Source organism: Pagrus major, chromosome 17 (assembly GCF_040436345.1).
Source record: "Pagrus major chromosome 17, Pma_NU_1.0".
NCBI classification, from domain to species: domain Eukaryota; kingdom Metazoa; phylum Chordata; class Actinopteri; order Spariformes; family Sparidae; genus Pagrus; species Pagrus major.
The window spans coordinates 6,801,559-6,820,346 of record NC_133231.1 but is presented as its reverse complement, the minus strand read 5'-3'; the positions used below and the strand labels follow the sequence as shown (position 1 = coordinate 6,820,346).

Below are 18,788 nucleotides of genomic sequence, written 5' to 3'. Positions count from 1 at the left end.
TCGTCAGTTGTCCCGCCTTTAATTCTGTGACTTTGTGACATCACACTACATCACAAAGTCACACATTTACATAATTTATGCCTAGCTGCTAGTTTGGCAGTAAGAAACTAATTAAGCATAGCTCCTCTGTTGTTGTTAACCGTGCTGGCTCAGGCATGTGTGAGCTGACCAATCAGAAGAGACGGAGTATTCGGGAGGGGGGGCCTTACAGAGACAGGAGCTAAAACAGAGCGTTTCAGACAGAGGAGGAATACAATGCTGCAGCACTGGATAGTATGAGACAACTGATGTGTTTTATGAGCATTAAAGCATATAAACCTATTCTAGTAGTAATCCAAAAAAAATAATGAACCTGAAAATGAGCATAATAAGTAGCGCTCATTGAGTTTTTAATGTTCAATTTAATGGTCCAATACAAGAGATATTACAGCTATAAAGGACTGCATCATTGAATATTTAACCTAACAGATGGGTCGGATTTACTGTATAATAAAACCTTTTAGTGTAATGATTGCCACATGTGATAACATTACATCAGTATAATTAAAGGCTGATTGTACATTTCGGGGTCAGTTTTAGCATAATAATGACATGATTTACTGTAGATTCTATATATGAACTTTCTTGTACGTTCCAATTCTCAGAATGACAAACTTTATTAACTTCTCTTATGGGCCTTTGAATAAGGTACTCTAATAAATCGCCATATCTGTCATGTCCATTCACAGACATTCACACAGGTCACATAGGTTAAAGATGTTAAACGAGAAGCAGCAACAAAAATGTCATCTCTCTCCCCTTTCATGTGTGGTGGTCCCTATGGCACTTTGTGTTACCATGAAGTCATTACAGGAAATTCATTGTAGCCATTTGTAATGGAATTTCCACCAGAGAGGCAACTTCCCCTTTAACAGTGTAGATCGACCTCAGGGTAGCTCTGGGGTGTCTCAAGGTTCCCCTCAGTACGCCAAGTGGACACACACACTCTCTTGCTTACTTTCTCTGACACACGCAACTACGTACACGTGCAGTCATGCATACAAGCACGCACACACAAACTAATGTATACCAGGCCCTGCAGAGTTTTCCATTCTTCGATGCTACACCTGCAGACCCGTAAATAAACCTCACATTCACTCTCTATGTACAATTCGAATGGTTTAAGAAAACCTTCACTCTTACATTCCAATGACAGAAAACTCCTTAAAGGCCCTCAAGTAGGCTTTCATGGAGACTGTGACTGTGTAGTTTGTTAGCTTTAGGTCAGGTGCTGTATCGTGTATCGAGTGAGGTGTCAGAGGAATGGCTGTTGCACCTGTCATGTGTTAAACAGAAAACTAGTCATATGTGTCAGAGGGTGGAGGTCAACCAGCGTATGATGTGTGGAGCTCAGAAATTTAGCATCGTGTCCAGGAGAAAGGGGTCATTGGAAGGCCTCTTTGTTTGCTTTCAGGATGTGTGTCATCGCTTCACCTCCATGGGAAATGAGCGCAGACATCTCTGACCTTCGTTGTCACGTTGCTGCTTCAGACTGTCTAACTCCTTGGATGTTGAGGCTACCACTCGGTTTGTTCAGATTTGCTTGGACTGAAATATATTAAAGCAAGTGTCGAACCCAATGGACTTTTCAGACTCTTATGACACATTGTGTACATTCTCCGAAATTTACGAGCGTTTTGGAAGCCACGTGCTTACATTTGTTTTTGACTTGTTGTGACAGACTTCCAGTGAACATGTGCTAACCGTGTGTAAACCTAACTGACCGCTAAAATAATGTGAAATGCTCTCCTGGCTTTAGTTTCAGAGGAATCACTGCTTGAGCTGTTTTCAAAGCTCAAAACTCAAAACTTTACCTCTACTCGTTCCAGGAGCGCTACAACCTGGCTGCTGCTGCTGTTCTTTGGAAAACGTTCACACTTTTTTTTTCTTCTTGTTTAGACTTACAGCTTCAAACTCCATTCAAGCTTTCAAATGTTCCACATCTTTCATACATTTTTGGTATTGTCCCACATTGAAATCACATCATTTTTTTTCAAAATATTCAACAGTCTTTAAAGCTTAGTTAAAACGGAAGGGAACTAGAAAACCTTTCCAACTCTTCTCATCTTCACCCTCCTTCCCCTCATTCATACATTCACGTTGATATTACAGTTAAACTTTCAGATGTTCCACATTTTTCATGCATTTTTTCTTTTTTCTTTTTCTTTTTCTTTTTATTGGAATGGAAGTAAATTAAAAAACCTTCGAACCCGCTCATATTCACCCTCTTTCCACTCATTCATACATTCCTTTTCAGCCTTCAAATGTTTATCAGACTTGGCACTTTCTTACATTAATTCAGCTTGTTGCTATCATTCATGCTTTTTAAGCAATTGCAGTTTTAGGTTTCATGCAATTTTCAGCCCTTCTGAGGTTTTTTCTATTAAAGGTTTGGGATGGAATGTTAAGAGTGGGGAACATTACAGAGTGTAAAAATCTTCTTGTAAGATTGCGCTCATCCCCATAGCTTTTACTGCACATAAATAACTCATACATCGAAAAGGAAGAACATGTGTTACTATGGAAGCAAATTGACTTAAACCAGGAGCCTCTCAGTGACAAGAGCGCAGCTGATGCAGTGACTCATATTCATATATCATCTGACTTTGGTCTATATGGGTGTTTATGGGTGTTTATTAGCTCCAGCTCTGATTGGCTGTGATGAAAACTCAACACCCGGGTGGATACAGTACGCTGATTATCGACTGTTCTCAGGCCCGATACGATGAACATTGCAGTTAAAGCCGCAATTGTTGTTGTTGTTAATACTTGTGCATCTGTCTCTGTGAAGTAACACTTGAACATCGTCACTCTGCATTGAGCTTGACAGAGAGCCTGAAGTGAAAGATAACTTTTTTAAAAGATATGAAAAAGTAACATTGTAACCTTGTCAGTGGCTGCCTGATCGGTACTGTGCATGCACACTCACAACAGAGATGAGAAAGAAGGGAGATGTTTCACTCCATACATTACTTGGTTTCCGGCGTGTTCATGGTGACGAAAATGACACAAGAAAAGAACGGGAAGCAGAAACAGACACTTCCTTAACTGCTCCAGCTCTCAGTTGACAGTGCAGACAAGAGTGCCAAATTTGGATTATTCCGCCTCTGAAAATAGTTCCCAACAAATGCAGTTTCCTCTTGATTGAGCAATATTTTGGTAAAAACTACAGTACCCACCTGTTTGTAGAATTGAATGAGCCTTTTACACAAAAAGAAAATGTATACTTGTGAGATGTATGTCTTCAGTACATACTAATGGGCTTGGAGTGGAGTGCCACAGAGTCGGGAAGTCAGTGTTAAGAGATGGACCGATGGTTTTCATGGGATTTGTTTCCAATATGTTGAATAAAAATATAGACGACATATCTTTGAGAATGAAATGTTTATTTTACAACCTCTACTGTACGTGATGATGAAAAAGTCATCACATAGAGCTATTTTGTGAACGTATATATACTCAAAATCTGGTTTGAATGAGTATCAGGACACAGCTCTGGTCACATTTCCGTGAGGCCGCAGGGGAGCCGCTCTGCAGCCACAGCAGGATGACTCTGTTTAAGGATAGATGGCCGTCTAATGTTGCTACTGTTTCCACTTGATTGCTGATGCCTATAGAATTTATATAGTGTAGGATGACTGCTGTGGCCGTTTGGAACAATGAGCGCAGTGATGCCATTAGACTTACTTCCTCAAAATCAGGAAATGCATTCCTGTGAAGCGTGGGCCCAACATGTCGCTCTTTAAAAAGATGTGGTTTAAGTTTACCATGAAACCTGCACAATTTGCCTTTTTTGAAACCCAAGAACATCTGCGGGCCGACTCCATATGGGTTTATAATTTAAATGATTGACACCGACACTGATCCCGAGACCCCCCATAGTACGAGGGATATCTTATCATTCGGTGTAGAATGATTGACGGCACACACTCTCTCCTCCCTTACTCTCTTTGTAAGTGGAAGAGAGAGAGACGAGACTGATTGAGATAATTTATAAGTGAGGAGGAGAAACATTTTCTGAAAGGGGACTGGAGAGTTAAACTGAAGGTTTCTGTTTGACAAGACCCAGTCCAGTGCTCACCTCCATTCAGATCCAGGGCTCCTGTATGTTTTGCAGATCAAACGCACAGAGTGAGCATGAACACACACATGCGTGCACATAGTGGCATGAATGAACACATTCATTCTGCCCTTCACTCCCTCTTTCTTTCTCTCTTTCTTCCCTTTCATCACTCCTCCAACGCACACTTACCCACTTACTCTAATGTAAAATGTAAGAGAACACATGTGAACACATCATATGTCACTAAACTGGGTTTTGTCGGCTGCCTCCGGTGTGCACCGGAAACCACTAAAGACTGCACTGTAGAGGTTTAACACCTACTTTCTTTCCCATTCTTTCCATCCCAAGAAAGGGTATTTGAAGGCCAATACCAGTACTTAGGATTGAAGCTGCTCATCACAAATTCAGTTTCTATAAACTTCAACTCTTTTTCCAGAAATCGCTAAAGAATGAGAAGGATTCATTGCTTGCAATAAAGGTCAGACCGGGTGAGGTTGTGTTCAGTATGACACGCTACGACGCTCACAGACTTGATTCTCAATAAAAGTCATCTGACCCCTCATTTTCTTCTCCTCTCTTTCCTTTTCATTGTCCCTTTGTTTCTCTTCCCTCCATCTCTCTCCTATCCCCTCTTAAACCTTTCCTCTCTGACATTCTCTCTCACAGTCACACCTTCTCGCTCTGTCACCTCTCACCTCCCTCGAAAAAAGTGTTCTGGTCATATTTTACGGTAATCTGTGAGGGGAATTTCCAAATACGTCTGCTGTGTCTGGGTGAAAACTGGGATACGGCAGCCCTGAGCTGGCTGTTGTGGAGGAAACTCACTTGTGAGGAGTTGGTGGGAGCCTGGTCAGCCAGGTCACTCCCACAGCCTGAGAAATTAGAGTGGGATCTGGCTGGTGTCATGCCTGCAAAGAAGCTCTCCCAGGCCTTTTTCACTTTACAGTCATCTATCAAGTGTTGCCTCCACGTGACATCCCTGGACAATTTCACCAGACTTCTCTGTGTTTGGAGATGGATTATTGAAACAAACCAGGAACATTGAAAACTTGCAAGAGAAGCATGCTTTTTCTTGTTTTGTGCCTTATTTTACTATAAATCAATTCAGTCTCCCACTTTCTGTTCATGTGGCGCCGGTGGTGGAAAACAGCAAGTTCTAAAGACATAGGCGTAGTGTCAACACAGGTCTTATGGATGAGCCCAGCATGCTGGTGTTGTGTTTAGGTGTGAAGGTGTCAGTCTCAGCCCTTCCTCCCTGTGCTGTTTATCCATAAGAATCAGTTCAGGGTCATCCAGTTCACTCTCTCTGTGATTTCTTTCTGGAAAAAAAGGAGCTGAAGTGTCACACAAACACTGTATTTGTGGACAGAAACTTGTGGACTTGGCGTTAGCATCATATATCACCATGCAATGAGAGGATTCTGCTTGAAAGCTGGCCATCCATAGTCTCGTAAAGATCTAACAGTTTTGGGTTCTTTATTGGGATCTGACATGGATGGATGAATGTGTTAAGTACAAATGCCATTTTAAGGCGATTGACTGTTCTTTGTAGTTTGTCTGAATTACCATTTTATTTCACTTCAGCCTTCCATTGTGTTAATTGTAGCTTATTTCTTGTTGGGTTTCTCATTTAGTTTTGTCCGAACCAACCCAACTCCCAAAACAACATGATTGTTGCAGTGTAACAGTGCCATGTATACTTAACAGTGCCATGTATACTGGACCTTTAGGCTTAAGCAGGTTAACTACTTGGTTAGGTTTAGAAAAACATTGTGGTTTCAGTTAAAATAAATGTATTACTTATGTAACTTCAGTTTGAACGTAGCACTTCACTTGCGTAACTTAATTTACCTTATGTACGTGACACTACCTTAGTAAGTTAAATAACTCCTCAGTGAAAAGTCCGGTGTTTGTTTTACCCCATTGTGCACCCTGACCTCTTCCTTAGGCAGACTTTGTCACTTTTACACTTCCTCCTTTGCTGCCGTAATAATTACTACGGCCGCTAGAGGTCACCACCTAACAATTAACGTAAAAATGGGTCGGATTTTTCTGTTTCTATTTGTCATGAAGATGGATCGGTAGTCTGCTAGCTATGTAGAGAGATGATGCTATGCTGATTGTGTAACTGTTTCTCCAGCTGATGGAAACAGCTGTCAGCGGGAACAATACCAGACTTATTTAAATTGGAGATGTGGGTTGTGATTCACAGGCCTTTAATCAGACAAATTCTTTGATCAGACTTGAATCAGCTTGCATGATATAATCTGTCTATGCGATGACAAAGCAGAAACCAGCTGACATGATTTTGGGTAAATGTGCACAGCTTCATATTGTGATCCAGTGAGTTCATCGTGGGTTGAAGACAGGTTTGGTAGAGGGCAAAGGGGTATAAATCTGTTGTGAAGTTGGAGCTACTAAAACCATCAGTGACGAGTGCTCACGGTGCTTTTATTGGTTCACTGCTTCCCGTGTTCTGGTTGGATTCCCTGCCAGTGACCTCACTCTGTGGCGGATATATTTCTTTGCTGAAAAGTCGCAGTCTTTAACTTGGACATCTAAAACACGTGTAATTGTACCAAACAATTTTGCCTAGTGGAGCTTTAAACAATTCCTCTGCTTACAGCTCAAACCACGTCTGAGAAGTGAGCAGCCTCTGATCTCTGATAGACTCTCCAGTCCTGCATCTTTCTCTCTGTCTCTACGTGGCAGCACCACAGAGAGGCTGAGCTGAGCGTGGTGCTGGTGAGCAATCTAGAGCTTTTTGTTGTTATATAACGAGCCTAGTCGTCTGGCTGATCACAGCCTTGAAGAGCTGTGAACACTGGCCCGGCCTGAGTGGCCCATTACATCCAGTCACCCCACCAGCCAGAAGCTGGCAGCCTGATCAGTTTGTCTTTGACCTTCATAAAAGAGCGTCCCCGCCTCTTACTTTCTTTCCCCTCTCTCCCGCTCTTTTCTTTGTTTTTGTCGCTCTTCAGCCCCGCTGTTTCTTTCATTTTTTGGACTCTGCCCTCTAATCCCATCTATGATAACTATGGGATAAATCTGTCATTCCACTGGGCTATCCACTCTCTTACCCCCACCAGCTGTTTTTACAGCGTCTAGACACACATGCCGCTGTTGATAAAACAAGAGGACACCACGGTGTGCTGCTGGACAATGAGGACGTCGTGGAGTGTGGGTCTTCTCCTGCTGCAGGATTAAATAGACTCATCTTTTTGTGATTTGAATCAGGGTTTAGGGAGGCTTCGTGTGTGTGTGTTTTTATGATGCATCAAAGAGTGTACCTGCCTGTGTGTACACTGTATGTCTGCATGCATAAGCAGAAAGCGTGTGTGTTTGTGAAGACCTGACTCAAATCTGCATTAACATCACTGCTTTTGCATTGTGTGTATAAGTGTGCATGCACATACATATGTGTGTGTGTTTACAAACACTGCAGCAGGGCTTGAGATGCCTGACTCAGTCTTTCCTCCAGCTGTTGGTCACCGTCAGCCAAACCAGTGAACTCATCAAGAGGCTTCCTGTGATAGCAAGTTTCTAATTGAGTTTCTGCTGACTCGATATTTATGCGCTCCTTCACGATCTTTGGTTTCCAAATGGGCCTGCTTTGCATGTCTGGAGCACATTTCATGTTCAGGGTTAAGAATAAAGATGTTTACGTGGGCATGTCTGAACCCTCAGGGCAAAAAGTTTCTTTAATGTCAGGCCAAAGCCAAATCCTCATCTTACTGTTTGTTTCCCTCTCCTGCATAAATATCATACGTTTCTGCTGAATACACCAATATGATTAACTGTGAGGCCGCTGTACGCTGCACATCTAACTGTAACAGTCCTGGTGCAGTGTGGAGAGAACACGTGGCGGTAATAGTGGGGTTGAGTAGATGCTGCTGATGGCAGTGGTGTTTATGGGAACAACCTCAGCGTCCCTCCGTTCCCTGTTTGGTCAGCTGCACAGAGGTTGCTGGTCTGAGGAGCTCTGACATCACCAGCAGAAGTGAATCCAGATACACTGGCCTATGGTGCAACAACAGTGTGGGCGAACTCAACCGCTGGAGATGACTTTCTCACAGTCCTGTTGAATGTTATGCAAATGTCAGCCCCCCGCAGTTTCATTTCAGGTTCTTTCAAAATCAACTATTTTACTGGCAACTGCAGGAAAAGTTCTACATTTGACTGCCAGCACAAAGGTTTCCACTGTCTACCCTCTAAGCAGTGAAATTATACAAATCATAGTACCATTACACTTGCTTTTGACTCACCATGATGTAGAAGCAGGCCTGTAGCTGCTAAACTCTTCGGATGATTCTAAAAAAACATTTGTGTCCTTCAAACACCCACACAGTGATTATGATCTTTGCTTTTCCATGATCCATGACTCTCTAGCAGAGGTGTGGACTTGAGTCACGTGACTTGTACTAGAGTCAGATCTGAGTAATGAATCTGATGACTTTCTCTTAGATATAAGAGAGTGGTTATTTTAAACCAAACCATAATGTTTCCCTGAACCTAACCGAGTAGTTGTGGTGCTTTTATTTTGAAAATATAACCAGATGTTGTGCGTTCGTTATTGTGAATTTGATCATGGAATGAGACAGTGTTGTTTTTCACAGGTAATCAAGGCCAAACGCAACAGCGAGGCGGTGGACCGGCAGGTCTATTACACTGTTTGGTGTGAACATAGAGAACATATACCGAAATTTCTTCAGATTAACACACTTGGGAATGTTCCTGCAGTGTTTTATAGTGGAGGCATTGTTCCTTGTCTGAAATAAAGAGTGCCACTGCTAACTTCAGAAATGATTATTCAGTTTTATGAAATATTATATGATAGGTTTAAAGAGCTTCAGGGTGAAGTAATGGTGCTGCCCATCACAGAATTAAGGTCGCATATTTAATGTTGATTAAACTGTCATCTTGTAACTACATTCATAATGAAATCAGAGTTGGGATGAAACGTTGGGGTGAAAGAAAATCTTTAAAAGAAATTAAAAACTGGGAAATAAGCTACAGTCTAATCAAACACCTCCATGTCATTTCCTTTTGGCAGAACATCTGAAAGACTGTTTTGTTTTTAGTTTTTTTGCTTAGAACTGCAATTACTGCAATTTACAACATCTGCTCGCCAATTTAATGGGAGAAAAGGCCTGACTCTGATGTGGTCATAAGTTAGATGGCAACATGGAAAACATTCAGCTCAGAAATCAGACATGATTGTAACACATTGATCAGATACCTTTATTTGAAAGTAGTTAATACACATTCTTAAAACAATTCATTATATCTGTGAATGCTCAGCCTTTAAAAAAAAAAACTTGTTCAAGACCCGAAACACAAGGTTTAAGACTTGGACCTAGCAGAATAAATTTCCTGTACTTAAAACGTTCCACATTAACACCTTTTAAACCTCTTTATTGCTCTTCACTGTGACTGATGTGGTTTACCTGCTTTTACTGTACTCTCCTTCATCTTTGTTCTGTTTTGACCTCATGAAACACTCCGGGACACTTTGTATTCAGATGCCTCATAAATATTGTTGACTTGACCTGAATCATTAAGTTCAACATGCAGAAAAAGCATAAAAAGAAGAGCTGGTGGCAGCAATGCAAAATGAATACGAGACAGACGCATGAGTGGAAGTGGGGTTAAGATGGCTATCACTATACATCACTTTCAGCAAGTGGTTTTACTGATAAACAAGTCATACAAGGAGGCCATCTCTTGTAGTGCTCCAGCTCTGCCTCTTGTGAAAAGAAAGCTCTCCCTCTCCCACACAGCGTTGAATAGAGGAGTGCTCTGTGGCCACACACATCTCTGCCAGGCCGTATCTCAGTGCCAAACATTTGAGCCCTGTCTCTGTTGAAGGCCTGCCGGCTTTTGTCTCCATGTCTGATCTGCGACTGTGGTTGAGAGAGGCTCAATAGGGGAAGGCCTCCCTATCGTGTTAGGCTCAGGTCTCTCTCAATAGGGGTTGTTTCTCCCGGAGCAGAGGGCATCTCCATTGAAGCTGCAGCTCAGAGAAAACACAGGGAAAAAGAAAAAAAAGGCGCGGCGCGAGGAAACATCCAACAGATTTTTATTTGGAAGTGGGATTAGTGTGTTGGAGGGTAGAGGACTGTGAGCAGGAAGGTCTCCTCCTCTTTTCTTATCTGGGAATCAATCATGGCTTTGTGTGGTGTTACATCATTTCAAAGTTTTGGAAAGAAAATGGAAAGGTTTTTGAGGGTTTAAGTTTTTGGTCCGAGTTTTGCTTTGTCAGCACATTGACAGAATTGTGCATTGAAACCAGTTATTTAGTCTCATAGTGAGTCACAAACCCATATTTTTGTTATAAAAGGAGAGAAAAGTCACCACGAAAGGAAGGGATGATTTAATTTTCTTCCACTGTATAAAAACACATCTTAAGGAATGTACCGTGCTTTACTGCTACATCTGATATGATCTTACAGAAAATCTCAAAATTGCATTGGGAATAGGCCTGGATGAGACGATGCTGCACTGTAGCCAAAGCACGTTGGACTTCTGTTTGTCAGGTATTTTATCTTCTAGATTAGCCCAAAAAAATGCATATTTCTATCTTCTTATATTTAAAAGTTTCCAAATTTCAGAAAATGTCCTCTGTCTTGTTAAAGGTCCAGTCTGTGGACCTTTAACAAGATCTTTAACAAGATTTAGTGGCATCTAGCGGTGTTGTTGCAGATTGCAGTCAACTGAGTACCCCTTCTCTCACTCTTGTCCATTCTGGGCTACTCTAGAAACGTTTTGTAGATAATATAAAGGGCTCATTCTAAAAATATCAATAATTATGCAATAATTATTAGTTTCAGGTGATTAAAAACTAGTGAAAACGTATTTATGAATATTATATTCCATTTCTGCCAATAGATCCCTCTACATCCTACACACTGAAACTTTAACTTTTACAATATAGAATTAGATGCAGTGTGATGAAAGGTGTTATCCATACACAGTATGTCCATATGTATGGTGATTATTTTCTAACAGACTAGTCCAGCATGTTTTAGCTGAGCCGCTACCAAAAGAGGAGAAATGCAGTTCCTCTTGAGAAATGAAGGGAGAGACATACAACTCTCAAGTTGTCTTAGTTGTGTCTTCTTAGCTGGCTTACTAACATTAGCCACTGGGAAGCCCTCACCTGGTTTTGCTGTGTATGAACCTCTGGGTTAACTGTGAAGGTGAGACTTCTGGAGTCAGTGTAAAGCGAGCAGTTGACAGACAGTCAATACACCCAAAACGAGCGATGGCTCTAAACCATGCTTTCTACTGTATCTATGCAGGTGTTACATATACAGGTACATATACAAATACAGGTGGACTGAGCAATGAAAGTAGTGTAATGAGTCATGTAACGAATTACATCATCTGAAAAGTAATAGAGGTACCTGTTTCAGTAAGTAGATTAAGGCATAGTGTGTAAGAGTTTTTGGTTGTTGTTTGCCAACAACACATCATTCAAAGGTACAGGCATAAAACCAGTGGTCTGTTCATCTTTACAAATCCAGATGGCAGTCTATCAATAGCATAGCCTGATAGTGCTCAACTGAAAATTGAATCGAATCATGCTTTAGGAGAATTGGGACATCCCTAGTGCCAACTGCACTCGTATTTGTAATTTGTCATTGCACAGTGGGAAACTTCATCAGATTCCCTGAGGACTTTTCACGCAGGAAGTGAAATATGAGAGAACATTCAAGGAAAGTGTGCGAGAAAATGTTTCAGTTCAGTGTTAATATTGTGATAAGGAGCCTCCTCCTGTGGGTAAACTAAACCAAACAGTAGCATTAAGGATTTCAGCTTGAGGACAAGTCTAACTGTAAATGAAGGGAGTGGCTCTGCCGTGCTGTGAGACACAGCTCTGTGTGGTTGTGGCAGATGGAAATGAAAAGGTTGAACTCGTGGAATGTTTAAATTTCTAAATCTTTACACTACAAAAGTGAACTGCTTTGAACTCCCTGGGCAGCGCAGGGGAAGAGAGGCACCGAAAGCATTTTATCAGTTTCAAAGAGCTTGTCCTTTCATCTTCCTTGTTTGGCCTTCTGGTGAACTAATTAGCTGTTTCCTCTCCGCTGAAGGTTTCGGGCTGGGCCTGGCAGCGGTCCGAGGTTAAGGGGTGGCACTGGCCAGTGGCTAGATTACAGGTTTGGGCTGTTACCACGGCTTCTGGAACATGGAGCTGCGGGCATCACATGTGTTGGCACAGGGTGCGGGCACTTCAGAAGTGGTCAGGGACATGTGGAAGCTTTCGAGGCTTTATCGTGCCCAGCCCAGTTTAGGGCTGCCGAGGGGAGAGAGTGCAGGCGTTGCAGCAGTCAAACCTGTATTCAGACAAACAAACATAGGCATGCTTTGTGTGGATACATGACTGTGTGTATGTGCACATTTTTGTTCGCTGTTAGGTTTGGACGTGTGGGTGTTAATGTTTGTCACTATACTTGGTTTTGAGGAATGTAAACCAAAAAATGCAGCCAAGAAAAATGTTGACATTTAATGTGTTTATGATTGATAAACCTCTGAATCACACTTTAAAACTAGAGGCTGACCAGGGACTGCATTGGGAAGTATGTATGAGTGACAGGTCAGAGATTTTTATTTGAAAGGAGCAGAGCTGCTGGATTGAGTTTTCGGGTTATTTCCTGCCAAAGTTTAACGGCTCAAATATTCTGGGTGTGAAGCTGTCTCAGATGAAAGCTTACGCATCTTGGATCGCCATTCTTCCAGTGTATTTTCCCTGGCCTACGTTGAGACAAAGTCCTCCCTTGATGCCTAAGACTGACGGACACGTTGACTGGAAGCGACCTTGGAATTGAAGAGATTGGTAGCTCTATTTAACATACTGAGGACAAGGGCGTAGCAAAGCCAACATTCAAGTCAAAAGTCAAAGAGATGTCAAATCTGGCGTCAGCGGTTCCCACGCTTTCCCACCCAAAGTCTACGAACCGTGCACTGCTAATCTTTCTCGCCATGAAACCCCCACCCCTGCTCTTTTCTCCCTCCATCACCAGTGCCCGGCCCTCACCCAACTAGCCGTATCTTCAATCATAAAGTCACTCTACAGGCCAGGGTTTCCCCCTCGGGAAGGCCAAGCTGCCTCCTCCTTTGTGGGGGATGTTAATTAGTCATTTTGGGTCCAACTCCATGGATGGTATCTATTTCATGTGTGACACTGGCAGCCTTTGAGGACCCGGAGAGCTGTGTGGGTAATTATTCTTAATGAGGCGTAAAGCTCTTTCATGGGTCTTTTCATTCATGTCGACTGGCTGTGATATACACTATATAATTTATTTTAGATTGATGTCTTCAATGTTGTTGTCTCCTGTCTTTTTCTTCTTTAGACCACCTGATATCATGTAAATTGATTGGTAGATTGATTGATTAATTGATTGATTCATACGGGTCAATTACTGACCCAACAACAAAACTGTCTGACATCTCAACTGCTGGTGAGATGTCAGATGGTTTGATGTCAGACAGGGAGGTATCACTACATTGGCTTTGTGTGTTCTTATTCTGAAACAAACTCAGGTCAGTAATTTACTGTATATAAAGTATATACACATTATATATGGATATTTTTGTAGCAACACATTCAAAATACCGACAATCAATAAAAAACACAAGGTGAATACAAATAAAACTAATTTTTAACAAAAGCCCTTGTAATATTCCCTTCCCTCCCTCCTTATGAGGTATGACACAATTAAATAAAACATAAAAAGCAATTGAATTTGCAAAATTGGGATAGGAACACTGTTAATTATGGAACTTGCATGTGAGACAAAGACATAAAAAGGCAAATAAAAGGACAGACAGTCAATTTTAGGACATTACAGTATGTGGAAATGTCGTCAATAAGACCATTTCTCTGTAAGGAAGAGTGAAAATGAATTGTAAATAGTCTGAGAGTGGTAGAAAAAAAAGCAACGTGGCTGCTAATTATAGATCTCCATGTGTGCCTGTGTGTGTAAATCTGTTAAGTAGTTTAATCTGTCGTGAGAGTAGTGTGTAGTGTGATTTAAAATGACAAAGTAGTTACATAAGAGCTACATAAGTATCGTGTTGAGGTTCTTTTACTTCCGTTACTTCCGTTCGATGCTAATTCGATACTTTTACCCCACAGCTTTCTTTTTACAGATACACCAATCAGCCAAAATAGTAAAATGACTGAAAGGTAAATTGAATAACAATGATAATTTCAGTACAATGAAATGTTCTTCTGGAAAACCATGAGTCCTGGCATTCACATCGATGTCATTTGACATGCACTACCCATCCAAACACCGTTGCAGACCCCACCCTTCATGGCAACAGCACTCCCTGATGATCGTGGTCCCTCAAGCAGGACAATGCTCCCTGCCACTCCCTGACAAAAAGCTCAAGGCCCGGACCTGACCCCAAACTCCCCAAATCTACGTCAGAGTATCCATGTGATGTGCGACCTTTTGAGGCTTGCACACAGGACCTCTCAGGGTGTCCTTTGGTGGCACCAGGGTGTTGGCAGTGAATCCTTTGAGTCCTGTGGCCTGTAAGGTGGGGCTTGCCTCAATCTGACTTGTTCTGGTGCATCCCATCGATGCTCAATCTGATTGAAATCTCGCCAGGTCGACGCCTTGAGCTCTTTTATCCCAATTCTAAGCAGTTTTTGCAGTGTGGCAGGGTGCATTGTGCTGCTTTGCGGGCCATTGTGATATACCTGGCTCCACAGGTGCACCACGCTGCTTTGTCCAAAACAGACTTTTCCAAGCCGTTTTTGAAGCGACTACACCTGTAGCGGCGAGTCTCTGTGTGATCAGGGGCCTTCGTCATTTTAATGTTGTGGCTGATCTGTGCATAGTTACTCTGCAGATTTGATATGCAAGTAGATTTTATATATGAGGACATATGATTACAAACCAGTAACTAAAGTAGATAAAAGCACCAACAGTAAAATGCTACGTATACGTTAATGCATCAGTATCAACATCTAGTCATATAACACTCACAGGGACTCGCAAAGACTTTAATATCTAGACTTTAAATACATTTTGCTGATAATACTGTTTGTGTCTGCTAATTATAGCCCTGTGTATACACTCGCGCATGTGTGTGTGTTTGTGTGCTTTGTGGGTTTTTTAGCATTTCAGTGCCCATTGTGAGTTGTGTCAGGAACAGCCAGCTCACAGGAAGCAGAATGCAAGAATCCAGTAAGTGTATCTCGGCTAATGAAAGAGCAGCGGGCGTCTGTGTGAGGACCGAATCCCATTTTACAGCCTCATATTAAGCTCAGCTCGCCTCATGTATTTTTGGACTCTTCTCTCCCATATATCCCTCATGGTCAGCTGTGGCAGACGGCAGAGCAGCGGTGCATCGTGGGCCAGCTGCTGTTCCAAACACACAGACACACGCGGAGTCTAAAGTGAACAGCTGGCTCTCTGAAAAATAGAAAATCTTTTTTGATAATTGAGGAAGGTTGTAATTCAGAGCTGCTTCTGTCTACTTGAGGTCCGTTAAGTACAGACTGCCTTGAGCCTCTGAGAGCGACGGACGGATCGGGAGTGTCTGAAATAACCGATGCTCTTTTTACTCAGTCATGCTCGGATGATTTATTGCTGCCACCTAAATAACTAACATCGCTTGTGTGAATTGGTGTTTACATGTTTCTCTGTGTTAACTTATGTAATGACATGCAGTAATTGGTGAAAGCTTGCAGACAGTAAGCAAACAAAACTCAGCTCTTTAGATGTTCTGCCAACAAGGAAATGGCATGTTTTTACTTGTTTCCTTCGACTCGTTCCCTCCTTTTTTAGCATCATTACCCTCAAGAATCATGTAGATTAAATCTAAAACCAGCAGTCTGCTTTTTTATTTAACAAAATGTAAGACTAATAAGATTTGGAAGCGCGTCTGTGGTCAGCAACGATGGTTCCTCTGACGTCAAGACTGCTGAATTTTATTCCTCATGCCTTATTCCATGTCGTATGCTTTTCTACTTCCCTCTAACTGCGCGTCTCGTGTGATCAAGCACATTTTTTACAACCCCAGAACTGTTTTAACACAACCAGATACACAGAAAGTGCCGGTGGCTTGGAAAGGCTTTAAATCGTGGCGGCCGGGCCAAGCATCCGTGGACGTGATCCAAATCAGAGACGTTTACAACGCAGCCTCGCTTTCTGTCTCACCAGTCAGCAACAGTAGCTGGAATGTTGAGGCTGAGGCTTCACCGGGTCGCTGGTCTTAAATGGATGGAGAGAAAATGAAACTGCCCACCATACCGTATCATGCCTCACTTGTAGAGAATAGTAGAATATGCTGTTCCCATTTTAAATATGGACTCAATGCCTGTTCTGGGTGATTTGGGGACAGATCTCCCTCCTCTATATCAGAGGAGTTGTAGCTGAAGTTCCTCGATCTCTCACCATCACCACTTTCTGAAGTGAAATCACCACATTTCTCCTGTGTCAGAGGTCAGAGGTCAGACTCTTTAAACGTGTGCTTGTTTTCCGATATTCCCGTCCAGAGGTCAGGGGTGAGTGAGATGAAAGTGAAAGTCCAAGTGAAGCGGGGTTATTAGTCTGAGCCTTGTTGTGTGTTTCTGAGGATGTGCAGTGGTGAAAGCGAACATCACACCAGAATGTGAGCGAGCAGCGGCGTCTCTGAACACAGAAGGGCTGAGAGGGGAGCCCCTCTGAGAGCAAACACCCCGGCCGAACAGAGGACATGTTTGACACACGGCTTCTCTCATCTCTCAGGAATGTTTGAACAGAAAAGACTGGCGAATATTTTCCTAAATATGCGATTGTTCAAAGTTCAAACGGAGTTTTCAGAGCGTATCTGAGCCAGGAGGAGAAAAACACCAAGAATGCAACAAGATTGATCATGACTAGGGCTTTAGTTTCAGAAAATTGTATTATTTTTACCTGTGTGTTTTTTTCTAAATGTTTTTGTTTATTTTATTGCGGTTGACACAATCCATTATTCTACATGAATAATCCAGGTTGATGTTTTACACTATTATCTAGCCTAACCCCTTATGGCCCCTTACCCTGATCATCTGGACTTTACACATGATTCAATACTTTAATCAAAAGTTCACTTTCTTGCTGAGAGTAAGATGAGAAGATTCATACCACTCTCATTATCTGCCTGTTAAATTGAGAATGGTTATCTTAGTTTAGCATAAAGACTGGAAAAAGGAAGGAACAGCTATCCTGGATTTGTCTGAAGGTAAAATGTAAAAAAATCTGCCAACCAGCACCTCGAAAACTCACTAATAAGACTCATTATTATTGGCACCATCAGTTTGTCCCTGTGGTTAACCGCATTACTGTAACTGAGATCCCCTTTGAGGGGTCTGTAAAACATGTCAGGATACCTTGAATTGAAAATTAAACCAGTTATTAATCTTTATATTATGATTTTGTAATGCATGTGGGCTTTATATTTGTAAAAGTTTCCCAGATCCTACAACTTTTATGTGCATGACATCATTCAAATGCCATGTCTATGAAGAAGTCAGAAGCAAACCAGGAAGCATCAGAACTCTTCTTCGCTCATGCAGCCAGTGAGAAATAGCCTCCCAACTACAACCTGTCTTTCTTACATATTGTTTTTTGTATAGATTAAATATATCTGAGATACGATGTTTAACAATGTGTAAGCTTTAGAGGCGTTAAAGTTAGAGGTGGCCAAAGTCATGATAGCTTTTTCCCCTGTTTCCAGTCTTTGTTCTCACCTGAGCTAACTGAGAGGACTTACATGAAAGTAGTATCGATCAAACATTCCTTTAATTGCCATGTCAATGTCGGTAATAGGAAGCTCACAGGACATAAAACAAGACACAAAATGACCACACTTATGACAAGATTTACAGGTCCAGTTCAGAAGGTAGCTGATTGTTGAGTCTCATTCATAACTTGTCAAATACTGGCGCTTTGGGTTGGTGGGTTGGGCTGGCCACCAAGTTGGGAAACCCGAAGCATCAGTATTTGACAAAGTTTGGAATAAGACTGAACAATCAACTAACTTCCAAATTGGACCTTTTTAGAGCATGAAATGCAAACTAGAAAAAGTTTGGAAGTAGATCCTAATACCAATGTCACTGCTCTCGCTTAGCATCTCTATCTTTTGCAACTATGAAGGTGATCAACAGTTGCAATCATCCACCTTCACCTGAACTTGTTTAACTGTTTAAAACTGTTTAAAACTGAGATTGACTGCTCTACAAAATGTGGTGTTATAAATCAACCTGTCAGTCATGTGGAGTCGGATAAATTCAGGTTAGTGACTCAGGCTGGAGACTATGGAAGGTTAAACATAAGACTTTCCTGTCCTAAACTACGGTTGAGCTCAAAGGTTCTGGATGTCCCTGTTGATGTCATGATGGTGGAGGATAATGGAGATGGTGTGTGTGTGTTCACAGGGCATGGCTTTCTCCCTGGAGGAGCGTCTCCAGCTGGGGACCCATGGTCTTCTGCCTCCTTGCTTCATCACTCAGGAAGTCCAGCTGCTCCGGGTGCTCAAGAACTACGACATGAAGAAAGATGACCTGGACAGGTGAGGCTTACATACAAGCTCCTCTACTACTACTGTGACGTAATATCTTTTTATCTTTGATCAGCCCGAATCAGTAGAGCTGAATTTCTCCTTGTTCTCCAGTGTATTCCCCTCTGTGCAACACTGAGAGACC

At 42.0% G+C, this 18,788-nt stretch overlaps 1 protein-coding gene across 1 annotated transcript in view; it reads left to right on the top strand.

Moving 5' to 3' along the window:
• me1 (malic enzyme 1, NADP(+)-dependent, cytosolic) overlaps positions 1-18,788 on the top strand; it is an 85,463-nt gene that overhangs the window by 15,528 nt on the left and 51,147 nt on the right. Inside the window, exon 2 of the mRNA XM_073485484.1 lies at positions 18,522-18,655. Coding sequence (XP_073341585.1) covers positions 18,522-18,655 — 134 coding nt within the window. The remainder of the gene's footprint in view (positions 1-18,521; positions 18,656-18,788) is intronic.